A 25883-nucleotide genomic window follows, 5' to 3' on the forward strand; every position below is an offset into this window, starting at 1 on the left:
GCGCCGCAGCCGCCGGGTAAAGGCCGGGGCGCGGCCGAAGAGGAGGCGGGGCCGGGCTGCGGGTCTCCGCCTCTTTGCGGCGGCTGGGTCGCGCTTCCGGGAGAGGGCAGGGACGGGCACTTGCGGGTGAGTGAGGCGGCTCAGCTCATCCCGGACACGCCATTTGCTACGGGAAGCTTGTGTTTGTTTTTCGAGTTGGCGTTTTTCTTTAAGAAGCAGAAGCTGCATGGCGTTGCGTGTTTTTTTTCCCCCCGAGTTATTTTCTTTCGTGCCTTGGTTTCACTTTGTTGTCAGCTGGAGCCCGAGCAGTGCGTAGGGAACGCGCTGGGGGTGTGTGTGTGTGGGGTCTGTGTAGGAGTGACGCGGGCACCGCGGAAATGTTGAGTTTTAACATCTTTGCCAGGTCCAGTACGGCGGCTTCTTGTGCCTGAGCTTGCCGGCATTGTAGCGGGCCTCCGCCTTCCTCCCTGCCCCTCTCCGCCCCAGCTGAGGCACACGGGGTCGGCTGTCGTGGGGCCGTGCCCGCCCCTGTGTCCCACCGCCCGCCTCTAGGGAGGTGCCGCGGGGATAGCCGTTGCCTGGAGCTCCCAACTCTCCAAATCCTAACAAAGCACCCGTCCCTCGAGAGTTTCCAGAGGTTCAGAAGGTGGGTCAAGGGTTATCTGTGCTACAGGTGCAGCTTTCTCGGAGGTGATGGACCCCACCTGATGTTCATTACCCAGAGTTTCTCCCCTCTCAGGCAGTGTTTGAAACAGCGGGCTTGTGGCTCTGAGGCAGGTGATAGAAGGTGGGGAGGAATCCTCATACAGAGGGCATTAGTTAATCCAAGTCCTAGTTTTGGTGGGATGGGTCTCTTGGGCTGCATGCTAGGGGAGAACTGTACCTTGTGCTTATCAGGTTTCACCATGGTGAAACTAGTATTGAGGAGAGACTGCAATGTGTGTCTCCTATTTAATCTATGGTAGGGGTTGGAAGGAATATCCAAAGATCATCTAGTCCAACTCCTTTGCTAAAGCAGGACCACCTAGATCAGGTCACACAGGAACATATCCAGGGGGGTTTTGAAGACCTGCATAGAAGGAGACGTCACAGCCTCGCAGCCTGTGCCATGGCTCCATCACTGCAAAAAAGAGTTTCCTTATGTTTAATTGGAACATTTGTGTTCCATCTTATATCCGTTAACCCTTGTCTGTCCATAAGGACTGTCCTAAGGTGTGTATATATGTATGCTTTATATTCATAGTGATTGGAACACATAGGGGCAGGACATCCAAAAACCTCCATAGGAGTCCCTCAGTGTTGATCTGAAGAGCCTATAGGAAGATAAGAGTATGGAATGAGTTGCTGTCAACAAACCCTCTGATCACCGAGGGCTTTGCAGCAAAGAGTTTGGAATTGATTGGGAAATATGTGTTTGTATCGTATGTTTTTTGTTCATTGTGCATCACCTCCAAAACCACTCTGATGGGAAAGGTATGAGTAGTTAATGTTGCTGTTCCTGAGCTGCAGAGAAAACATGGGTAACCGGTAGAGATCTAAGTCCTAGCCCTGTGTCCTTGTTGTTGAAGTGTTAGTGACAATCTACAGGTATTAGGACAATAGGAAGGTTCTGGTCTTCACTGTAACCAACATGAACTGAAAATGCCACATGCCTCTTTCCTCTGCTGTAAAGGGCATGTAGTTAAACTGCATGTTTCAGACAATTGGAGGATTGTTTCCATCTAAGCTTGTTTTACTTCTTTTTGCTTTGAGTTACAGTTGCCACTTTTTGTAGTGAAGCTACTAGCAAGGAATTTTCTCAGATGGGAAGTTGTGCTTGAAGAAACTTGTTCTTTCCACGTCTTTGTTTGAGATAATGAATCACTAGTATGAATTAGGTGTTGGTTTTGTGTTTTGTAGCAACAGATCAATGCTAGGCATTGCCTTAAGGGAAGACTAAAACACAGAAGCTTTTACTGCCAGCTAGTATCTTGCAATATCTGGTGATACTTATCTGTCGTTAACTCAGCATTCTAGTATTTATTCCTCCTTTCTATAAGGTGTGGTTTAATTTCTGGTTAGTTAGCTACGTAGCTGATGGACGTGGAGTTTGACAAGCATCAAGGTACACATTTTGAAACATGTGTACCATAAATTATCTACAAGCAGGTTTTTTTATTGTGTGTGTTTCCGTGTTGTAGGCAATAAAATGGAACTGAAATGGACTTTGATTTTTCTTTGTGCTACAGCTGGAAATTACAGTAATCTGTCATGCTCACCAAGTCACTTATTCTTTTCCTCTTTTGATCTTGTAGATCAAGTCATTCTGCTGCCTTCTGCCAGACTGACTGTTAGTTTAAAACACAGCGTGCAACACGTATAAGTAAGCTGAAGGTAATACTGAAGATATAGAGACTTAGAGAAGGTAAGAGTTTATAATTCTGCCATTTTTATGCGTAAGTTTTTGCTCTGATTTTCCTATAAAGGCAAATAATTGTCTTTGTAAAGCGAAAAGAGTCTTAAATCTTGAACAAAATAATGTCGTATTTTGTACTGTATCTGATCATCTCAAAAGATGTAATATTATTTATCTAGAACAGAGTCTAATGACACCAGTGGGAATTGCTGTCTCTTACAGGTATGGGATTAAAATACAAAGGCAAACACTAAATCCCTAAAGTAACTCAAGTGCCTAGTGTGGGATTTAAGGTGTTTGTTCCACCCAATCAGTTCTTCAGTGAGCTGACAATTTTCCAACCCATTTATGACATTTGCTGCATATTTTATACAGTGAAATGCACAAGACAGGAAGAAGTTATTTTGTATTGAAATAAAATCCAGCCATTCTCATTTTGTGTTTTACCTCCCAGACTCAGAACCATGGATAGCCTCTGTGCAGCAAATACCACCTTTGCACTTGACCTCTTAGGAAAGCTATGTGAGAAGAAAAGCGGGCAGAATCTCTTCTTTTCTCCTTTTAGTATTTCTTCTGCTTTGTCGATGGTTTTGCTGGGTTCAAAAGGTAGCACTGAAGCCCAGATTGCAAAGGTAAGTCTAAATGCACCCAGTGTATTGAATTTGATAGGACTGTATGAAAAACTAATCTGTATTATTGTCTGTGACCTCCACTTGTGCAAAGCTAGTATTGCCATTGTGGTCTCAGAGAGCAGAGGTGATCTTTTGGTATGTGTGTAACCAGTACCTGATTTTATTGTTTTTACAGGGAGGAGCTTCCTTTGCTATGAAATGAAGAGTTTTCTGGGTTTTGTGGGACATTTTGGGGAGGGAAGGTTTTGTTTTTGAGACAAATCTTTCTTCAATATGTCACTGAGAGGTTTCTGAGGGTTTTTTTTTCATAGTTTTAATGAATCTCTAGTCACATAAAATATTTTCTACTACTGTCTTCTTGGTGCTTTTAATATCAGACTATACATGTTTTGAAAATGTAGCCAGACATGATAAGAAATTTAGCATTTAATTGAAAAATGCACCCTGAATGCATGTCAAAAGTGTGAGAGCTTGGTTTAATTTTTTCTAAACTTGCTCAGGTGGGAAACACTATTTGGCACATCTGTAATGAATACAACTGGCAGTATTAAATGCATAATCATAGAATGGTAGGCATTGGAAGGGATCTTTAGAGATTATCTAGTCCAACCCCACTGCCAGAGCAGGTTCACCTAGATCAGGTCACACAGGAACACGTCCAAGCAGGTTCTGAAGACCTCCAGAGCACGAGACTCCATCCCCTCCCTGGGCAGCCTGTGCCAGGGCTCCCTCACCTGAACAGTGAAATAGGGTTTTTTTATGTTTAATTGGAACTTTCTGTGTTCCAGCTTCTTTCTGTTACCCCTTGTCCTGTCACTAGATACAATAGAAAAAACTGATGTCCCAACCTCCTGACATCCAACATTTATATACTTCTAACTACTAATGAGATTCCTCTGCAGTCTTCTCCAGACTTAACAGCCCCAGTTCCTGCAGCCTTTCCTGATAAGGAAGATGCTCCAACCCATGATCATCTTGGTGGCCCTGCACTGGACTCTCTCCAGAAGTTCTCTGTCCCTCTTGAGCTGAGGAGCCTAGAACTGGACACAGGAATTCAGATGAGGCCTCACCGGGGCAGAGTAGAGGAGGACAATCTCCCTGGCCACAGTTTTCTTGATGCTATTGGCCTTCTTGGCCACAAGGGCACATTGCTGGCTCATGTTTAGTTTGTTATAAACCAGCACTCCCAGGTCTCTCTCTCCAGCAGGTCAGCCCCATCCTGTACTGGGGCATGGGGTTGTTCCTCCCCGGGTGCAGGACTCTTCACTTGCCTGTGTTGACCCTTACAATCAGTCAGTTGTGTAACTACTTTTACCTCTTTTGCAAAATGGAAGAGCATTCTAAACACATTTTGTCTTCATTTAAATCTAGAACAGTTTCTCCAAATTTGTAATATATTCTTGCCATACTTGGGAGGTATTTAAGAGCCATCTGACCATGGTCCTGGTCTGGTGGTTGTAACTGGCTCTGCTCGAGCAGGGGGTTGTACCAGAGGCCTTCAGAGGTCTCTTCCAACCTCAGCCACTCTGTAGTCCTCTGTGTGGAGTGAAGGAAACTAAACACTGCTGACTTTTCTGCTCCCTCATTCATTACTTTTACAACAACTGTCTGGGTGTATCATATATGACCTGCACAATAAGCTCCAGATGGGAGGTATGATGGAAAACCTTTTGGCTTGAAGTCACAGTTTTTAAACCCAAAAAGCACTACTTTTTAAAAAAAGTAACTGTGCTGAAACAAGTGTGTTTAGAGAAGGCATAGACTCTGCTGAAGGTGTTTGTGTTTCTACAGGTGCTTTCTCTGAACAAAGCTGAGGATGCTCACAGTGGCTATCAGTCACTTCTCTCTGAAATTAACCATGCAAACACCAAATACCTACTGAGAACTGCAAACAGACTCTATGGAGAAAAGACCTTTGAGTTTCTCTCTGTAAGTAACCATTAAACCCTGGCCTTTTGAAGTATCACGTACTTGCCACCTGTTTCCTTTAGAGGCCAAAGACAGGCTTTGGGGTTTAACTTTCCAGATTTTCAAAGCTGAGACCTACCAGTGTAACAGGTTATGCCAGAGCCTGGTGCCTGAGCTTGGTGGAGAAGCTCTTTTTAGATAACCTGTCCTCTGAATGCACAAGTGGTGCCAAGCAGTGCCAGATCCATCAGACTCTACATCTTCAAGGTTCCACCATCCATTTGTATATTTGGCTGTGGGACAAATGCTTGACAAGTCTCTCTTCCCTTGATCCTGTGTAAATGTGATAGAAAAGCATTGTTACTGCTCTGCAGCACGGGCAGTATTTTCCAGGTCTCTGATGACTTACATCACAGAGAAAAATCATATCGAGAGGAGTACCTGACTCTTAAGATTTTCCTTATCAGAGGATCTAAACAAGGATAATGGGTATTGTTTTATAAATGTTCCTTTAGATGCTTCCCTGGAAGCAAGAAGATGTAAGGCTCATTTTTTTCCTCCTTTTTTTTATGAAGAACATTAGTGTTTCATTTATCTAAAGCATCCAAATTACATGGCTTGTACTCTAGAACTTTGCAGCTGTGTAATAAAAATGTAACTGTATTCCATCAGAGAGAAGGTATGTTGTTTTTTCCTCTGTAAGAAAAATCCATTTACCCTCTGAACTAGAAGTTTTCTGTTAATCTGGGAGCTTAAACACTGACATTTCTGTGAAGAGAAGCTTACAAAGCCATGTTCTTTCACTGAAGCAAAGAAAAACCCCAAACCGCAAAACCAAAACATATCCACGTAATTTATCAGCTAACTTATAGAGAACTTTGTAGCATAATAAACAAGACACTTGGATTAATAATGTACAGTGGACAACTCCTAGTTCAAACAGGTGGGATAAAACCTGATGGGAATGTGTCAGACAAAACTTTAGTGGCTGTAGGTGAAGCCCGAGGAGAAAAGCTCGCAGGTTTCCTTGGTGTATTGAAGTATCATCCCTGGCTGAATAAAATACATTGCTGAGAAGCTATTTTGAATGTTCCTGTTAGTCATTTACAGAATTGAGTGAGAAATTCTACCACGCTGGACTAGAGCAGACTGACTTCATGAATGCTTGGGAGGATTCGAGAAAACAAATAAATGGCTGGGTACAGGAGAAGACTGAAGGTGAGTGTTTTGCAAAATGCCCTGTTGTATTTAATTGCAGCCAAGGACTTGGGTAAACAGCTATTTACAGATATTAGATAATATTTAGATATATGTCAGCCTGGTAAAAAAGGGGTTCTTTTTCTATGTATCTTGAAGGTAAAATTCAGAACCTGCTGGCAGAAGGGATTCTCAGCTCCCTGACCAAACTTGTGTTGGTGAATGCCATCTATTTCAAAGGCAAGTGGGAAAAGCCGTTTGAGAAAGCAAGAACAGCAGAGATGCCATTCCAGATTAACAAGGTATGACATGCTGCAGTGTTGGCAATACACTGTCCCTCGGAGTGCTCCAGAACAAAAACGTTTAACTGTGAAGAACAACAAAAATACCATTCAAGCAGGGAGACCTTGGGTGGGCTGTAGGAAATTCCTGATACCCACTCCCTTTAATATGAACGCTGATTAGTTTCTATTAAGTTTCACGTTGTTGCTAGAAACTTTTGTATTGCAGTTGAGCATTTCTTTCACTCGCTTTCTTTCTCCCTTTTACATTCGTGTTTGTGTGGGAGAGGCAGCCCTCTACTTAGTTAGACAACTTAGAACAGAACTGAAAAGAGTTGAGTGAAGCTGTCAGGATGATTGGAGTTGTGAACAATTTCACAGAAGTCAGTGAACTCGATTATTTCAGCATAAAACTGCAGTGGCTAAGAAAATAAATTTTCCTTTATGTTGTAGGCAGACAAGAGCACTTGTACATGTGCAAAATCTTCTGAATGGCAGTCTTAGTGCTTTCCTGCTGCATTTCTACCACTGAACTGATCCCAAATAAATGAGGGCAGTGGGCAGAGCCTCCTGTGAAGACCTCTGTGCTATATTTGCTTGCTTTTAGAACTAGATCAGTGTAACTGAAGAGGGCTGGGCTGCTGTCATGAGCAGCCCATGGCTGCCCCTTAGGATCCCCTCAGACTCTGGGTATCCCTCCAGGTGTCACGAACAAGAAGTGGTAGCATGTCTTCCTTAACTCAGTGCCTAAATCAGATGTTATGCAAAACCAAAGCCCTCATGTTTGACTTCATCCCTCCCCCAGGGGTGAAGTACATCCAGCAGTGCTGGAAACTGCTGAGACACTGCTTTTACACGGCTTTGCAAAGCAGGAGTGTTGCTGCTCACGCGGCGCTACTTCCTCCAATGCTTCTGAACCCCCCAGGCTGGCTTGGTTCCTCACACCTTGCCCTCTCACTGTTTAGAAAAGCCAGCGGAGTAACCCAATAAAGCATTGTGTTGGGTTAGTGAGGAGCTGTTTCTGGTATCAGGGAAGGTGCTGTAATGGTGGCTTGTGTAAGTAGTTGCTCAGAGCTTTCCCCAGCTCTGATGCTGAGCCAGTTGGGTGCCTCCACAATCCCTTTTTAAGAGGAAGCTGGAAGAGGAGGGATGTTCTTTCTGGGAGAGTGGTGGAAGGAGTGGGATGAGAGAGAAGCAACCACATGGACCTCCTGGAGCAGAGACACCCTACATCCTATTGGGAGATGGATGGCAGCTGTCCCTCAGCAACCCATGGAGGGTGACGGTGCAGCTGAGATCTGCCAGCAGCTTGTGCAGCAGCCCACACCAGGGAGGGGTTTGTGAGAAACTGCAGTCCTTGGGAAGGACACTGGAAAGGTTCTTTATGGACTGTGGTCTGTGAGAGGAACACTGTTGGAGCAAGGCAAGAAGGTGAGCAATCCTCATGTCTGAGGAAGAAGAAGCAACAGAGACCATCTGTAAGGGGCAGTCTGCAACCCTCCTTCCCTGGTTCCCTCTGCCATTGAAGGAGGAGGAGCTAGAGATATTGGGAGCAGGGAGATGAGCCTGGGAAGAGGGGAGGAGTGAGGGAAGGAGATCTAAAAAGTGCTTAAAAGACATGAGTTGAGTAGTTGACTCTGTTTTCCCCAAACCATAATAACAGTGAGCCCTTCCTGCACGTGGTAATCTTTTCTCCCTTCATCTGGCTGAGGCTTTGCCATCCTACAGGAGGTGGGAATGAGTGAGCACCCCTTTGCTTGGATCAGCCCAAACCTAGGGCTAGGATTTAAGATGCAACAGCATGTAGTGCAGATGGACACTGACTTGCAGTGAAATATGGTGTAGAGCTACCACACACAGGAGGTTTGGAGTCAGTTTCTTGCAAAGATGTGGCAGAAAGTCCAAGCTTCTAGATTTGCACAAAGCTCTTTCCCTTCCCTCTTGAGGAGGCAAATTCAGGATGTTTCTGTGTGTGATGAATCAGTATTGGATCAGTTCACGACCTAAATCCTAATGTTCCTGGAATGAGGCCCAGCTTAGCTCTGAGGTCCTTTTCCTTTGTAGACATGCAGTATATTATTATTTTCTTGTGTCTTTAGAAGAAGCAATGGAAGTCTTCAGTGAAAAGGAGGAAAACAATGACATAAACAATTGTAGCTGAAGCTCCATCTGAAGATGGAAGGAGGTGGCAGAGAATGAAATCAAGAAGAAAAATCTCCTTACTGTCCATGTCCTCGCTTCTTTGCCGTTACGAATGAAAATTTAAAGCTCAGAGATCCTTACCCCTTGCTTTACAAAAGACAGCGGTGGGGCTGAGCTCTGTGCTGTGCTTAGTTCTCTTTGGTCCAATTCTAAGCAGCCCTGAGGAACTGGATGTCTGTTCCAAACTTTGAGACCAACATGCTAGCTCAGTACTAAGTGCTGACATCTCTTTCTTTTTAGAAAGAGACCAAACCTGTGCAGATGATGTTCAAGGAGGACACGTTTAACATGACCTATATAGGGGATTTCCAGACCAAAATCCTTGAGCTCCCTTACATTGGTAACGAACTCAGTATGATCATCCTGCTACCTGATTCCATCCAGGACGGATCCACTGGCTTGGAAAGGGTAAGTTGTTGAGCTACATGGAAAGACAGTTGTTATCCTTCCAGGGAAGAAAGTGTGACCTTGCACAGAGAGCTGTGGTTTGGATCCAAAGCTGCTGTGTCCTTGGTGCTCAGCACCAGCTGCAGTGCTGACCCTCCTCAGGAGCAGAGGTCAGTGGTGTTGATGCTGAAGGCATGGCATGGAGAGCATTGTATGTGGTGAGAGGGGATTTGAGGGAGCTCTTAGGAAGTCCTATAGCTCCAAGAAGGCCAATGGCATTCTGGGAGGCATAAAGAAGAGTGTGGCCAGCATGTGGATGGATGTTCTCCTTGCCCTCTACTCTGGTATGAGAGGGATGTGGCCCTGGTAATGCCACATCTGGAGTAGTGTGTTGAGTTCAGGTCTGCCGAGAAAAGGGAGAGAAGGAACTGCTGGAGAGATTTCAGCACAAGTTTACTCACCAGTGAGGGGGTAGGGAAGGATGTGTACCCAGTGGGTACTGCAGGTTGTAGTACCTGGGGTAGTTTAGCCTGGAGAAGGCTGATGGGGCACCTTATCAATGCTTCTAAACACCTAAAGAGCAGGTGTTGAGTGTTTGGGGCCAGTGTTATTACTGTAGAGCCCAGTGACAGGACAGTGGGTAATGGGCACAAGCTGGAACACAGGAACTAGCTCTTCTGTCCCTTTCCATATGGAAAAAAAGGCCAATCTAACATGTTTTTTAAAAAAAAAACTTTTGTGGAAGGGACTGATCATTGAGTCTGAAAAAGTAGCTGGGGCCATCGTGTCTCATGAGATGATGTAACCTGCACTTTAGGTTTGAGAAGTTCTAAACACGGCAGAAAAGGGGGCGGGGTGTTACACATTATTTAGACACACACAGTTGTCACTACCTCTGCCTATGTAAAACTGACTCTCCTCTCTTTTTAATTATGTAAATATTGGTGTTTTCTTTAGCTGGAACGAGAACTTACATACGAGAAGCTGATAGATTGGATCAATCCTGAAACGATGGACAGTACAAATATGGAGGTGTTCATACCCAGGTTTAAACTGGAAGAAAATTATGATTTGAAACCCCTCCTGATCAGCATGGGAATGCTGGATGCGTTTGACTTGGGGAAGGCAGACTTCTCCGGGATCTCGGGCGGGAACGAGCTGCATCTCTCTGAGGTGGTTCACAAGGCCTTTGTGGAAGTCAATGAAGAAGGCACTGAAGCAGCAGCTGCCACAGCTGCAGTGATGTTGCTGCGCTGTGCCAGGATGGTTCCACGATTCACTGCAGATCATCCCTTCCTCTTCTTCATCCGGCACAACAAAACTTCCACCATCTTGTTCTGTGGCAGATTTTGCTCTCCCTAAGAAGGAGCTGGTGTGGCTGAAGAGCCACCGTTACCTGGTCACTTCCTATTTCTTTAGCATAGGGCTGCTGGTTTTGCACTAATTGTCTTTGAACTGTGCCTGAATCTCCTTCCGTGGTCTTCATCTCTGGCGTGAGTAGAAGCACGGGGCTCCTTAGACAGACGCAGCACCTGCCTTTTCAAATGACTCCTGCCTGGTGCCCCTGAGCACAGAGGTGTCTGCCTGCAGGCTGACCCCGGGAACATCCCACTTGCTCAGCAAAGGCAGTTCCTGTCACATTTCACTTTGTGTGGTGGTCACACAGTGATTCGGGAGGAGACATCTCATAGGAAAGGGGAAAGCTGCTGTTGTTCTGACAAGGTTGGAGCATGTCTTCAGCTCCCTTCCCCTTTTTCCTCTTTGTTTTTCTACCATACTCCTCCATTTACGGTTTGTTACATTCCCTTGGGATGGAAAGAGACCTTGGCAGGCTGTGCCAAGTGTTGCTGAGCACTTGGCTGGGTATTTTTTGGATAACACCTCGAAAGGCACTTGGGTAACAATGGGAATAAAAGTATTTTGTGGTATCAGGTGTCCTTACAGGGCATTTGTGGGGTGAGAATCATTGTTTTGTCACCATAGGACACTTTGGTTTCTTGCCCATTGCCTGGTTCTAGTCCTTTAACAAGGAATGTAGTGGAAAACCACACAGTGCCAATGTGATGTTTAAATGACAGAGCTTTAATTTTTTCTGCTGCTACATTAAATTCCTGTTTGTAGTTCCTTAACTGTTTAACTGAAGCATACCAAAGACATAGCTGAAATAGCTTTCCTCATCATACAGTGATTGGTTTTGCTGTTTCTGTACCTGAAATAAAGAAGAAAGTGCTGTAGGACTCTGCAAAGAATTACGCACTTTTTTGAGTCTGTAGTACAAAGACAACAATTACTTCTTAATTGAGTATGACCACTTCTGTGTAGCTTGTTCACAATTCATTGTTAAACATGGACTTTTTGGAGTAGTGAGGGGCACGAGTGGGTTTTCCTTTCCAGGACTTGTAGTGAAGCTCCTTTCCAGCAGCAGATCCTGAGCTGAGTGCTTGTTTGGGGGCAAGACTGCAGTGCTGCCTCTCACTTTCATGCACAGCAGGGTTCCATGGTCACCATGCCTGAGGTGCCTGAGTGCCCTGTGATTCCCTTGGTTTGTGGTAACTTGGCTGTAGAAAATGAAAGCATTATTTGAGTGGGGTTTAGTCCCCAGGGAGTAGGGTAGCTGAGGGATGTGTTCCTGGAGAAAACCCAGTGGGTTAAGCAAAAAGGAACCCTCTGTGCTGTTATCTTTTTTAGTGTAATGAAAGTAACTGTGTCTTACATCCATTCTATGTTTATCATAGAAACAATGGCCAGGATTGAAGGGAGCTCTAAAGATCATCCAGTCCAAGCCCCTGTTAAAGCAGGTACTCCCAGATCAGGTCACATATCAGTGTGTCCAGGTGGGTTTGAAAACGTCTAGAGGAGACAACTCTACACCCTCCCTGGGCAGCCTGTGCCAGGGCTCCCTCACTCTCATAGCCAAGAAGTTTCTCATATTCAAGTGGAACTTCTTGTGTTCCAGCTTGTGCCTGTTATCCCTTGTCCTGTCACAGGGTGCTAAAGAAAAAGTGTTGCCCGCTCTTGACATCCACCATCTAGATCGTTGTCAGGGTTTATGAGGTGCTCCCTTCTCATCTCCAGGCTAAACAACCCCAGATCTCACAGCCTTTCCACGTAAACAGAGATGTTCCACTCCCCTGTGGATCTTGGTAGCCTTTGCTGGACTCTCTCCAGCGGGGCGGGGGGAGCAGGGCAGGCACCACGCGGGTGTTTGCTATGGACATGAGCGATAACGGGACAAAAAAGCAGAGATTTTTCATCCCTTTCCCCTCATCTCCGCCACGCTCCCGGCTCGGCGGCTGCAGAAGAGCTGGTTGCAGTGAAACGCTGTCGCTGTGCCGTGCGGTGAGGAAATGGAAGTCAAAGCTCCCTTTGGGGGTTGCGTGGAAATTTGTTTGCTTTGTTGTCGTTTTTTCCGATGGCTTTCTGCTTTTGGTTGTTTTTTTTAGCCTGGAGCTAGACAAAGGAGCGTTGCAAAGACGCAGCGTCTGGCAGTGGATGCAGACAGCGCTGTTTTACAATCCCTGTAGACAGACTGGGCTGGCATCAGCGAAATCCTGGTGCGAAGTGCTGCGCGCAGCTGTACCAGTAGGGCCGGGCAGCTGCAGAAATGCCGGTGCCTGAAACGAAAGCTGGAGCCGGCCCAAGGCCAGGCCCCGCTGCCAGTCAGCGCAGAGCAGCGCGGCCGGGAGCCGGGCGAGCGGGCACCCAGCGCTGCTGCCGCTCAGCCCGGAAGCGCTGCTTGGCGCGGGGGCCGTGGCCGGGCGGGCCGGCAGCTCCCGGCCCGGCCCTGCCTCCCTATTTGTAGCCGGCGGCAGCTGCTGGGGCTGCGCAGAGCGGGCTGGTGAGGAGCAGCGCTTCACGGTGCCGCAGGTGAGCGTGCGCCTGAGCCCTGGGCAGCGCCGACACCCTTCTGCGGCGCGGCGGAGACGGGCGGCATCTCCCCGAGCGCCTGCGGGGTGCGGGGTGCGGGGAGGAGAGGGCGGGAAGAGGTGTCTGCGAGCCTGAGGGGCTTGAACCTGCAGTCCTGCCAGCACGCCTCCGGCCAATGTCAGGTTCGAAGGCGTGGGTTCTGTAGGGCTGATGCCCCGAGCAAAGGCTGAAAGATGGCAAAGTCTGCCCGGGGTTTAGCGGTGGTTTTGCTGGGCTGCCTTGAACAGTTTGTGGACTTTGTGTGTGTGTGTGTGCACAGGTGGATAAGAAAGAAGGCACGTGGATTAACTGCCAGCTGTCAGGGGCCTCAGAGTTGGAACTGTGTCAGTGTTGTCTTGAGGGGCTGCAGATAACCCGGCAAGACCAAGATAAGAAACCTACAGAGTGCTGAGCTAGGACAGAGAGACCCTCATGGAAGCACACTGGAGACCCAGGCTGCATGTGAAACGACCATGGAAATGTGATAGTTGTGGTGTGCCTACATCAGGGAAATCCAATGCACATGTACATAGCAGGGGGTATAAGCTTTGTGCAGCTCAGCATGAGGGATGCAGCTTAGGTGGAGCAATCCCCTGGGCAGGGTTGCAATAAAGAATGCCTTCTGCCTTCTAGAACTTCCAACAAAGTGTCAGAGGGTTCTTCAAATTACCAGCTTTTACGGTAACAGTGTGATAGGGAAGGCTGGCATACACAATTTTAGGTGGGAAAACAATGGCCTTTTTTAATGTGACTATTTTTTTCCCATTGACACACTCCTGTGTCTGTACCCACTTTGCAGTCAGATTAATCCAGTCTTTCCTCACTGAGCCACAGAAGCTTGTGATAGGTTTCTGAAGACTGCTTCCCTGGGTCCTCAATGACTGCTCTGTTTTTTTCAGCTATAACCATGGAGAACCTGTGCAAGGCCAACAGCAGATTTGCACTTGATCTGTTCAGAAGGTTTAATGAGACCAACCCAACAGGAAATGTTTTCTTCTCTCCTGTCAGTGTCTCTGCAGCTCTGGCCATGGTCCTTTTGGGGGCCAGAGGTAATACAGAAGCACAGCTGCTGAAGGTTAGTGAAAGAAAAAAAGAGTGATTCTGTTTTGCTTTCTCTTTTAGTTATAATAAGAAATGTTGTGTTTTAGTGGAGTGAAAGTGAAAGCATTTTGATGTGCTCAGCAGGAGATTTCTGTCGTGCTCACTGAGGCTTCTCTCTGCAGCCACCTTCTGCCTCCTCTTCCCATATTTGCTCTGGCCCTTGTTTCTCATTTAATTTCACTAGTTAATTCTGGAAGTAGGAAACTCTCAGTTGAAATTGGAACAAGGCCTTCTTAGATTTCATGAGATGTTTTGAGAAAGGGCTATTGCTTTGTAAGACAGGGTCCCCAATGGTAACCTCACTGCTAATAATCCTGCACATTTTGTACGGTACACCATGGGCACAGAGAGTTTTGTATTTAGAGTGTAACAACTGTGGTAACTCAGGATGCTGCTGCTCCCTGAGGGTCAGAATCTCAGTAACAGCATGGCACTGGGATATCTTGCAGGAGGAGCTGAGCCCCCTTGCTGATCCTTACCACAGCCTTGGCTTAGGTAGAATAGTTTCTTAAAAATTCATTATACATTGCAAACTGCATGTGCCAGTTTCCCCTGAGGCTCCCTGCAGGGAAGGGGCTCAGTCACTCTTACCTTTCCCCTTAGTGGGAAAGTGCAGAAGGGCTGTGTGAGACTTGTGCTTGCAGTCATCATCACGTATTGGCCTATGAGTCACTTCACCTTTGTGTTCTGGGCTTTAGGAGGAGCTGGCTTACACTGTTGAGTGCTGCTGTGCTCACTGAGGAAGACAAGAAAATGATTTCCTCATTGCTTGTGCAAACAGACTTTGAAGATCTGTTTCTTGTAATCAAACTGACAGCCCCACCTAGGATAACCCCATTGACAGCAGAAATCTTACAAAAGGAACTTGGGAGGGAAAAGTCTGTTTCAACAGTCACCTTCAGTAATGCATGTTCCCATAGCACAATGGCTGACTGATGAGAGCACAGCTAATGAAGGAGGCAGCGACTGGCAGCTGTCAAGGGCTGTTTGCAAGCATATGGAAGTTTGTTTCTGTGATCACAAGCCCACTGTCAGTTGTTCAGCCCAGCTCACAGTACTGTGGGCATCAAGGCCTGACCAAAACCCAGGAGATAAAACAAGGGCTTTGCATTGAACACAGTGGCTGTTTTGCAGCAGTTTTCCTTCCTGAGGAGTACATGGTTGAAGTCTGAAGGGGAAGGTCCCTGCTTTGGTCTGGCCTTCCCTGGCAGGGAGGTCTGGCAGCTGCTGCAGCATCTGTGAGCCCTGGTGAGCCAGTGTGCCTCTGGGACAGGAGGTACTGGCAAAGAGTACTGCAGCCTTGCATTTGATTTTTAAGGTGATACAGTTTTTTATATACACAAGCAGTTTGATGTTCATAAAACAGATGAAGAGAGTTTTGCTATGTGTTTTTAAGAGCCCCACCTCTGCTAGTTGTGATTGTATGATGTGAAAAGCAAGCCCCAGGTTCCCTTGGGCCAAAGGCAGAAGGAAGAAAGCAGAAGTGTCTCTGTGGCATTGTCTCTCCTTTCAGTTCCTCACCTGGGACTGATTCCTCGTAAGGGGTTAGGATCCCCAGGTTCAGCTGTGACTGCATGGAAACCAGGAGCTGAATACCAGTGGCTGACACAGGCAGTGTAGCACCAAGAAATATTTTCCTTCATTCTTTGAGGTTTAGAGAAATCTCTGAGCACCTTCCAGCCTCTTCTGTTCTCTTTCTTCCACCTCCCTCCCTCCCTCCCTCCTGCTGGATCAGACCCAGTCTATAGATACACTGAATGTTCTTTCAGGACAGTAGCAGCAGCAGCCAGTTCACAGAATCACAGTGGTGGGGGCTGGAAGGATCTTCTAGAAATTAACTCATCCAACCCCCTTCTTTCATTTCAGACTCTTCATTTTGACACAGTTGAAGATATTCACTCAAGATTTCAGACTCTGACTGTGGACATAAACAGAAGCAATGCTCCCTATCTCTTGCGCCTTGCCAGCCGCCTTTTTGGAGAGAGGTCCTACAACTTTTTGCCGGTACACTGGTGCAGATTGTGATGGTGTGGAGGGAAAACGCAGCTCTTCAGTACTTATGAAGCAGAAATATTTCTAGGCATGCTTGTAAATGTGGTGGGGAGTATGCACTTCCATATGTGTAGGCATGTGTGCTTCTCACCTGCAGGATGTTCCTCAGCAAACTCTTCATTGCTGCTTTGCTTCTGCTGCTCTTGTCACTTGTCAACGTGCCTAATGGGGTGATGGCCAACATGTCTGAACACCACACATCTCCACCCTGAACTGCACCTTTGTGTGCACTGTGGGTGCTGTTTTGAGCCCTCTAAAGCTCTTTTGGAGTGTGACATTTAATCCTGGCTCTGCTTGAGCCTGTTCTGGGATAATGACAGGTAACCATTGCAACACCTGCAGTAAGCACCCCATCAGCTGTATATGTGGCAGATGTACTGTGGGGCTGACTCTGAGAGATGGGAAAAAGAACCCCTCCAAGCTCAAAGCAGACTCTCCCCAGGCAGGAGAGTCTGTTAGATCCCCTCAGTATCAGAGCAGGTGATAATGCGTTTGACCTGCACCTCCTCTACATTACCAAGAGATGTGTTTGTATCTGCATGCAATGACAGCTGTTCTTATTGTTCCAAAACCTAGGAGTTCTTGACTAATACTCATAAATTATATGGAGCTGAGTTGGCTACAGTTGATTTTCTTCAGGCTTACGATGAAGCCAGGAAAGAAATTAACCAGTGGGTAAAGGAGAAAACTGAAGGTAAACTGCTTTGGTTAATAAAATAGCTGGCATTGTTTCACACTTTGGGAACAGGAGTGGCTTTTGATTTGTACTGCTTTTTGAACTGTTTAATTCTGCCCTGGGATATTCCATTGATGCCTTGACAGAACCAGAAAAGGCCTGAACAAGACACTTAAAGATTCCATAATGTCAGAGGCGTTTCCATTGCTTATGTTCAGGCCAATGAGTGCAGGAGAGATGCCTAAACATAGACAGACAATCCTGAGGTGAGGAATTTTAGACAGTGTCAGCCCACTTTGTCTATGCATTTGTAAATCCAGCAGTCAGAAATGGGGGTATTTTCTAGTTCTTGTGTGGTGAGTCACATGTGACAGTTTAAGCTACCACCCTTTCATCAGATTACTGTATATCAAAAGTTACAGTAGTGCATACAATTTAAGAGTAGGGTGCTGTATCAAGGTGCTGAAACACACTTTCTATGTCTGTTTTGATGTTAGTTTTGTGTTTGTAGTATTTCTGTGGCATCAGTTTCTCCCTGTGTGTTTAATATGTCATCAGCTTACTGTAAGCTGTTGTTGTGACTCCTGTTTTTTCTGCCCCTGTGAAGGTAAAATCCCTAATCTGCTGTCTGAAGGCTCAGTTGATAGCACGACCAGGCTGGTGCTGGTGAATGCTATTTATTTCAAAGGGAGCTGGGCAGAGAAATTTGAAGAAATCAACACCACTGACATGCCATTTTGGTTAAATAAGGTAACGCAGATGCGTTGTGCTACTATATAGCTGATGAAGAGCTCAAATACTAGAGGTGCTCAAGTGAGGCTTTGCTTACAGGTGAAATGGGGCATCCCTTTTTTCTATTGTGTCGAGCAACAGGACTAGGGTTAATGAGATGAAGCTGGAACACAAAAGCTCCACTTAAATATAAGAAAACTATTTTGCTGTTGAGGTGAGGGAGCAGTGGCACAGGCTGCCCAGGGAGGGTGTGGAGTCTCCTTCCTTGGAGGTCTTCAAGACCCACGTGGACATGTCCCTGTGCAACCTGATCTAGGTGACCCTGCTTCTGCAGGGAGGTTGGATTAGATGATGGTCCCTTGCAAACCCTGCCATTCTATGATTCCATGAAAATTATCAAAAAAATGAAAATAGAAAGCCTTTAACAATGGTTTTGAGTTCACAAGAAGGTTTCTGTGTGGATTTTAGTGTTTTCCTGTGTTCAGCAAGCTCTTTGTTTTTCCACATCACTGAACAGACGGTTCCACATATAAATGAGGACACTGCCTGTGCCTGGCAGAGCTTCTGTCCACTAGCAGTTTCAGCTGCTATGATCTCTGCCTCTTTGTGATGCTAGGTAAGCAGTATCAAAATGATGGCACATTTTGGTTAAGCTCCATTTGATTTATGTTCTGCTTAACAGCTTTATGAGACACTGTGTGTGGACATCTGCATGATGCTGAACACAGTTGATCTTTGTTGACTTTCAACGTTGCCAGTTGTGGGGCTAGAGCAACAGAAAGGAACAGCAACTGTAAGAAAATGTGTCAGCTTCTGGGAGGACTGTGCTATAGAAGCCAAAGGAGAGCCAAATACAACACAGAGTCCTTATGTCTTCAGAAGAAACAGTTAATCAGCAGGTAGTCAGGAGCTGAACCGGGGCACTTTTATAACCACCTGATACAGTGGAAGAAGAGCCTTTGCAGGAATGCAGTTTGCAACTTAGAAGCGTTTCCCACCAGGTCTTTAAATTGGTATTTTCTCAACTGTTGCTTGTGGTACCTTTTATCCATCCAGAATGAAACAAAGACAGTGAAAATGATGTATCAGAAAAGTAAGTTTCCTTTTGGGTACATCCCTGAAGCGAGGATCCGCGTGTTAGAGCTGCCTTACAATGGAAGAGAGCTGAGTATGATCATTCTGTTACCTAATGACATTGAAGATGACTCCACTGGGCTGCAGAAGGTGAGTAATGCACTTCTTTAGTGGATAAAAGTTCAGCCATTCAAAAATGAAGCCTCACTTAGCACTGCAATAATGAGTACACGTGTCCTGCATCCGGAAGTTCTCTGGGTTGGTAACTGGTGTGGCTGTGTCCTTTGGTTTGCTGAACTGCACCATGAGAGAGTCTGTGACAACAAAGCTGCCTGTGAGAGTTAACTCGCTTAGTTGTTTGAATGACAGACCTTTCCTTTCGTTACCTTTGAAAGCCCTTATTTTCTTGGTCTGAAAGTTGTGAGGCTGTTTTCCATGAGATGACCAGGGACACATCAGCTTCTCTGAGCACTCTGATGCTGACTGTTGTTACTTGTCACTTTGTGACGGGTATGGTCACTTTTGTGTAGTTGCATTGTAGTGGTTTCATGCTCTATAAAGCCTTGTAAATATTAGTGAAAAGGAAATATTTCTCCCCAGCAATGTTCAGTGACCTCTGTCTCTAATCCTAGCTGGAAAAGCAGCTTACTTTAGAGAAGCTCCAGGAATGGACATGTCCAGAGCATCTGCGTTCCATTGACGTTCACGTGCGTTTGCCAAAGTTTAAGCTGGAAGAGAGCTACAGCCTGGCATCAGATTTAGCGGCGATGGGTTCGAGGGACATGTTTGACAGCGGCAAAGCTGACCTGTCGGGAATGTCAAGGGCTCGTGACCTCTGTATTTCAAAGGTTGTCCACAAGGCTTTTGTAGAGGTGAATGAGGAAGGCACAGAAGCTGCAGCTGCCACTGCTGCTGTTGTTATGTTCTGCACGGCTTTAGCCATGCCTGTTGAAGAGCATTTCAATGCTGACCACCCTTTCCTTTTCTTTATTCGCCACAACCCAACACAGAGCATACTTTTCTTTGGCAGATTTGCTTCTCCTTTAAAAGAATGAGACCTTAACAGGTGCAGACCACTTCCTGCTGTGGTCAGTGAAAGCTTTGCTCCCAGAATGAGTTGGCTTTTGATGTAGAAAGTTGATTTTCCTGTTGAGTTCCTTGTAACTTTGACTGAGATTCTGCCTTCCTCATTAAACAATGCCAGAGAAACTGAGGAGTAACTTACAATAATCCAGTCATTCCTTACACATGTATACTAGGATGTTCTTGCAAAGCTTTTCCTCCCCTAAAGGCTTGTTTTTCTAATTGATCTTAATAAAATACTTCCAGGCACCAAAAGTCATGTTTCTGCACAGCTGAATTTACATATTTCTGTTGTGTAATAGGTCAGATAACATTTCTTTGGAGACATCTATTAATAGAGGAAGCATTATTTAAGCAAAAGTAACCCCTTCCAGTCATTAGCCAGAAAGCCCCTTGTAGTTTTTGAATGGGGAGGAGGAGAAGAAAGGGCTAACAACTTAAAGTGATATGTTTAAACAGGGTTTTTAAAAATAATAGTCTGGTGGCATTTTAGTTCGTATAAAATGTGTCAGGGCTTAGAGGTTTTAGGTGCTTTAGGCTAATGAGTTCCTTTCTGCAAATTCAGAAGCTTTTAGTATAGTGTTAGAGTCTGGCCAGAACCTATATGATCCTCAAAAAATACTCACCTTCCAGCAGTGAATGACTGCATAATCCAGGATAAATATCAGATGTGGCTCTTCATGTACAAGGATTACTGAGCTGAGTTCCATTGCCTGTTCATACACAGGCCTTTTGTGCTGTACAGTGCCTAATACCCAGGAGCCACTGTAGTTACATACTGTTGGTGGTCTGTTTTGGGAGGTTATTTGCTTGTATCATGTATATTTTGGGGTGCTGTCATGTTTACCTCTACAACCTCAGTTGTAAGTGGGGCACAGTAATACATAGTTTGCAAATTAGAAATGAATTTTGTCTTTAATTCACAGAATCACAGAATCATAGAATGGTAGGGTTGGAAGGGACCTTTAGAGATCATCTAGTCCAATCCCCCTGCAGAAGCAGGGTCACCTAGATCAGGTTGCATAGGAACATGTCCAGGCGGGTCTTGAAGTCCTCCAAGGAAGGAGCCTCCACAACCCCTCTGAGCAGCCTGTGCCAGGGCTCCCTCACCTCAACAGTGAAATAGTTTTTTCTTATATTTAAGTGGAACTTTTTGTGTTCCAGCTTCATCCCATTACCCCTTGTCCTGTTATTAGCTCCTATAAAAAAAAAGAGATGTCCCAACCTCCTGACACCCACCCTTTAGATATTTATAAATGTTAATAAGATCTCCCCTCAGTCTCCTCTTCTCCAGACTAAACAGCCCCAGTTCCCACAGCCTTTCCTCGTATGAAAGATGTTTCATACCCCTGATCATCTTGGTGGCCCTGCACTGGACTCTCTCCAGAAGTTCTCTGTCCCTATTGAGCTGAGGAGCCCAGAACTGGACACAGTACTCCAGATGAGGCCTCATCAGGGCAGAGTAGAGGGGGAGAAGAACCTCCCTTGACCTGCTGCCCACACTCGATGCACCCCAGGATGCCATTGGCCTTCTTGGCCACAAGGGCACATTGCTGGCTCATGTTTAGTTTATTATCAATCAGGACTCCCAGGTCTCTTTCTGCAGAGATGCCCTTCAGCAGTTAGACCCCCAGTCTGTACTGGTGCATGGGGTTGTTCCTTCCCAGATGCAGGACTCTGCACTTGTCCTTGTTGAACTTCATGAGGTTCCTCTCTGCCCAACTCTCAAGCTGGTTGAGATCCTGTTGAATGGCAGCACAGCCTCTGGGGAATCAGCCAGTTCTCCCAGTTTGGTGTCATCAGGGAACTTGCTGAGGGTACATTGTCCCCTCATCCAGGTCGTTGATGATTTTGAACAAGACTGGCCCCAGAACCGATCCCTGTGGAACTCCACTGGCCACAGGCCTCCAACTCAACTCTGTGCCATTGATCATCACCCTCTGGGCTCTGTCATTCAGCCAGCTCTCCATCCACCTCACTGTCCACTCATCCAAGCCACACTGCCTGAGCTTTCTGATGAGGATGTTGTGGGAGACAGTGTCAAAAGCCTTGCTGAAGTCAAGGTAGATGACATCTGCTGCTCTCCCCTCATCTGGCCAGCACTCATAGAAGGATATCAGGTTAGTCAAACAGGATTTCCCCTTGGTGAAGCCACATTGACTCCCCCTGATAACCATCTTTTCCTTCATATTTTCAGTGATAACATTCAGGATGAGTTGTTCCATCACTTTTCCAGGGATGGAGATGAGGCTGACCAGCCTGTAGTTTCCTGGTTTGCCCTTCTTGAAGACTGGCGTGACATTGGCCTTTCTCCAGTCTTCAGGCACTTCACCTGTCCTCCGTGATTGACAAAAATGATGGAGTGAGGCTTAACAATCACATCAGCCAGCTCTCTCAGCACTCTCTGATGCATCCCATCAGGTCCCATTGACTTACGAGCCTTAAGCTTGGCCAACAAGTCTTTAACCTCTTCCAACCAGGGCAAGTCCTCTGCTGTCCTGGCCATCCTGTTATCCTCGCTGGACTGGGCTTCCCGAGGCTCAGCCTTGGCCATAAAGACTGAAGCAAAGAAGGCATTCAGTACTTCAGCCTTCTCTGCATCCTCAGACACCAGGGCACCCTCAGCATTTAGCAGAGGGTCCACATCCCCCCTCGCCATCCTTCTGCTGCTGATGTACTTGAAAAATGCCTTTTTGCTGTCTACATTTAACTCTAGAAGGGCTGTAGCCTTCCTAGTTGCACCCCTGCATGCCCTGGTAATGTTCCTATACTGTTCCCAAGAAGCCAGTCCCTGTTTCTACCTCTCATAGATGGCTGTTTTCTGCCTGAGTTGTCCCAGCAGATCCTTGCTCATCCATGGAGGCCTCCTACCTCCTTTTCCTCCTTTCCTGTGCATTGGGACACAGTGATCCTGGGTTTGGAGGAAGTGGTGCTTGAAGATTGACCATCTCTCATTGGCACTTCTACCATCTAGAATCATATCCCACGAGATCTGTCCAAGTAGATCTTTGCAGAGGCCAAAGTCAGCTCACCTGAAATCCAGGGTCACGGTCGTGCTTTGTGTCCTGCCCCTTCCACACAGGATCTTGAACTCTGCCACCTCATGGTCACTGCAGCTGAGGTTACCTCCAACCTTCACGTCCCAAACCAGGCCCTCTCTATTTGTCAGTACCAGGTCCAGCAGCACACCCCTCCTTGTTGGTTCCTCGATCATCTGCGACAGGAAGTCGTCAACAATCTGTAGGAACCTCCTGGACTGCGTGTGCTTGGCTGTGTGGCTTTCCCAGCAAATATCAGGGTGGCTGAAGTCCCCCATGAGGAGCAGGGACTGTGATTGTGAGGCAGCTCTCAGCAGTTCGTAGAAGGCCTCATCCACATCCTCCTCCTGATCAGGTGGCCTGTAGCAATCCCCTACAACAATATCACCTGCCTTGCCCTGCCCATTAATTTTTACCCATAAGCACTCTACCTGCTCCTCATCCCCACCCAGGCACAGTTCAGTACACATTAATTGCTCCCTCACATAGAGAGCAACTCCACCTCCACGCTTTGTCAGTCTGTCCTTCCTGAACAATGCATAACCCTCCATGGCTGTGCTCCAGTCATGGCAGCTGTCCCACCATGTCTCTGTGACCGCAATGAGGTCGTAGCCCCGCATCCGCACCCACATCTCCAGTTCCTCCTGCTTATTCCCCAGGCTCTGTGCATTGGTGTAGAGGCAGCTCAGGGGCTTACTCAAACACAAAGGTTTCCCTGGGCGGGCGCAGGAGGTTCCTCCCCGGTTTGGTTCTTCCTCAGGGTGGTCAGCCGTCCACATCTCAGCTCAGTGTGCAGATGAAGGGCACTTATCATTGCATTCCCTGTCCTGCCCTGTTTCCCAGCTAGAGGGGACAGCTTGTTCTGTTTTGCTTGTCCTCCCACCCCTCAAGTCCCTTAGTTTAAAGACCTATTTATTAAATTTGCTAGTCTACTCCCAAATAATCCAGTGCCTTTATGGGAGAGATGAATCCCATCCCGTCCTATGAAGCTGTAGTCCCCAAGGAAGGATCCATTGTCAAAGTACCCAAAGCCTTCCCGTCTCAGACAGGAGTTCACTTGGCTGATTTTTCCATTACAAACTCCTCCTTTATCACCAGTGAACAGGATAGAGGAGAAAATAACCTGAGCCCCTCTACCTTTTACCTGCTCCCCCAAGGATTTAAAATCTATCTGGATCCTGGAGATGTCACGCCTCATGACATCGTTCGTACCTACATGGAACACAGGTAGGGGGTAGTAGCCTGCATCCCTGACGAGCCATGGCACTCTCGGGCACATCCCTGATCTTGGCCCCAGGCAGGCAGCACAACCTCTCTTGACTCCCTACCTGCTCCACAGATGGGTCTCTCAGTGCCCCTTAGCAGCGAGTCTCCCACAACAAGCACCCTTCACCTCTTCCTGTGATATCCATTACCTACTGCAGCTGATGGGTTGTTTAGTAGGTTTTCCCCTCTTGGAGCTTGCTCATCGAAGTCCCTTGTCGCCAGTGCCTCATACTTATTTGTAGTGGGCACTCTGGAAGGAGGGCTTTGAAGACAAGCCTTTGCCTTTCTTTTTTTTTGTAACCAGGGTCCATGGCTTATTGGATTCACTGGAGGCTTGCACCTGATTGTAGAAGCCTCCATCTATCTCCACTTCTTCCCCTCTAATACAGAGCCTCCTCACAGTTTTCTGCAGCTCTTTCACCAGGTGCTGCAGTTCTTGAACTTGAGGGCACCTGTGACACATTTTTGCCTCAGAGGCACAGGTCCCTAAGCAGTCTAAACACTCCCTGCATTCCACCTGGGCTGAAGCTTCACTACTAGCCAGCTCTGTCTGGGTGGATGCATTAACCTTCACCTGGGTTTTGTCCACCTGAGCCTTGGCTTTAGTCCTTTAGCTCACCATTTTGCTAAGTTGAAGCTGAAGCTGGGGCACTTCTCTGACTTCTGCTTCTCTAAAAGGGCCGCGGGGTTGTTCCCTGCCCGTCCTCCCTGCCCAAACTGCCGCGCCACTCCCTGTTCGCCGCACTCCTGGTGGCTCCCGCTCCCTGGGGGACGTTTAAATCCCCCGCGGTTGCTGCCGCTCCGCCTCCCGGCAAGACCGTTCCCCTCACGAGAGCTGCCTGGTCCTGGCGGCTCTCCTCGCTTATCCTCCACTCCCGTGCTCCAGGAACCCCCGGATTACCTCAATCGGCTGCAAAGCGGCGAATAAACGAGCCTCACCTCCACTTTGTTTACCGCCGTTTAAAATAAAGGTCTTTTTCTTATACTTGTGTTCAAAGTGGGAAATTCTGCATGCAGTTTAGTATTTCAGAGTACTAAAACAAGTGTCTACCTGAAGGCTGGTCCCAAGGAAGGCCACTGTTGCAGAAGCTGTGATCAGCTGTATGAATCCTTAGCCTGTTCAGAGCAGGTGAAAACACTGAGAAACAAATCCCTCAGCAGCTGCCAAGAGATAATTGTGTGAACCATCAGCTTCCTCTATAAGTGCAATGGTCCCAGCTGCTGGCACCTTCGAGGAAGAGGGATACAGTAAGAGTTTGCATGCAGTGACACAAGCATTTGGGGTGCACATCAGGAAACAGGTGAGCAGTACCTCCTGTGCAAAGGTTCAGGTCAATTTGTAAAGGAGAGGCCGTGTTGCAGAGTGCAGGTGTGGACGTAACCCTTTGTGGGCTTTGGAAACAGAATGCTTTGCAAATAAATGAGAAAAATATTACCACAAAAATCCAGGTAAAAAATTGCAAGGGTTTGATATTGTGTTAGCTCTCTGTTTCTGGGCCTTTGCCTTCAGCCTTTTAGTAAATAAAGCTGCTTTTGCAGCCATAGATGAGTTTTGACTAAGTCAGGCTCAAAAACTCCATTGTAATTACATCCTTATCTTTGTATCCTTCAGCTCAGTCAATGCATTCAAGGTACATGACATCTGAAGGCTTTCAGGGCTGTAATTACCAGGAGAACAGATAAAACTTTGCACAATAGTACAAATGAGCATAGCTTTATGAGGAGACTCATGTATTTCTTTATAATCTTGGTGTCAGCATTCAGTAACTGAACTATTGAGACAAATTTGGCTTTCTAGAGCCACGATGCACAAAACAAAATCCTGGCAACCCCAATCTCAATGAAGTCAGATTCACATTTGATCATTTAATAGAACTGACTGCAAACCTACTGGCAAATACTCTGCTAAATAATTCATGTCCCACAGTAAGATGGTCATCAGAGTTTTTCCTT

At 46.6% G+C, this 25883-nt stretch overlaps 2 protein-coding genes across 3 annotated transcripts; both read left to right on the forward strand.

Annotated features, from left to right (window-relative positions):
- The first annotated feature begins 61 nt into the window (after positions 1-61).
- LOC104559358 (serpin B6) lies at positions 62-11251 on the forward strand. 2 transcript variants are annotated; one of them, XM_061995402.1, is made up of 8 exons: positions 62-126; positions 2295-2404; positions 2850-3027; positions 4819-4956; positions 6036-6153; positions 6292-6434; positions 8856-9023; positions 9960-11251. In XM_061995402.1, exons 3-8 carry the CDS (start codon positions 2860-2862, stop codon positions 10362-10364), a joined length of 1140 nt encoding a protein of 379 aa, XP_061851386.1. In that variant the 5' UTR covers positions 62-126; positions 2295-2404; positions 2850-2859; the 3' UTR covers positions 10365-11251. The 2 variants fall into 2 exon arrangements, with proteins under 2 accessions (XP_061851386.1, XP_061851387.1); XM_061995403.1 differs by lacking the exon at positions 62-126 and adding an exon at positions 167-646.
- Positions 11252-12718: 1467 nt separating this feature from the next.
- Positions 12719-20451, forward strand: LOC104550082 (leukocyte elastase inhibitor). The gene is made up of 7 exons (XM_061995401.1): positions 12719-12869; positions 13808-13983; positions 15876-16013; positions 16638-16755; positions 17345-17487; positions 18526-18693; positions 19176-20451. The coding sequence occupies exons 2-7, from the start codon at positions 13816-13818 to the stop codon at positions 19596-19598; spliced, it is 1158 nt and encodes a 385-aa protein (XP_061851385.1). The 5' UTR covers positions 12719-12869; positions 13808-13815; the 3' UTR covers positions 19599-20451.
- Positions 20452-25883: the final 5432 nt, after the last annotated feature.

Source organism: Colius striatus, chromosome 4 (assembly GCF_028858725.1).
Source record: "Colius striatus isolate bColStr4 chromosome 4, bColStr4.1.hap1, whole genome shotgun sequence".
Lineage (NCBI taxonomy): Eukaryota > Metazoa > Chordata > Aves > Coliiformes > Coliidae > Colius > Colius striatus.

Coding starts and splice junctions, on each gene's coding strand:
- LOC104550082 (XM_061995401.1), top strand. CDS start 13,816: ATGGAGAACCTGTGCAAGGCCAACAGCAGATTTGCACTTGATCTGTTC. Junction 17,488..18,525: donor TGCCATTTTGGTTAAATAAG/GTAACGCAGATG, acceptor TTATCCATCCAG/AATGAAACAAAGACAGTGAA. Junction 18,694..19,175: donor ACTCCACTGGGCTGCAGAAG/GTGAGTAATGCA, acceptor CTCTAATCCTAG/CTGGAAAAGCAGCTTACTTT.
- LOC104559358 (XM_061995402.1), top strand. CDS start 2,860: ATGGATAGCCTCTGTGCAGCAAATACCACCTTTGCACTTGACCTCTTA. Junction 4,957..6,035: donor AGACCTTTGAGTTTCTCTCT/GTAAGTAACCAT, acceptor TGTTCCTGTTAG/TCATTTACAGAATTGAGTGA. Junction 9,024..9,959: donor GATCCACTGGCTTGGAAAGG/GTAAGTTGTTGA, acceptor TGTTTTCTTTAG/CTGGAACGAGAACTTACATA.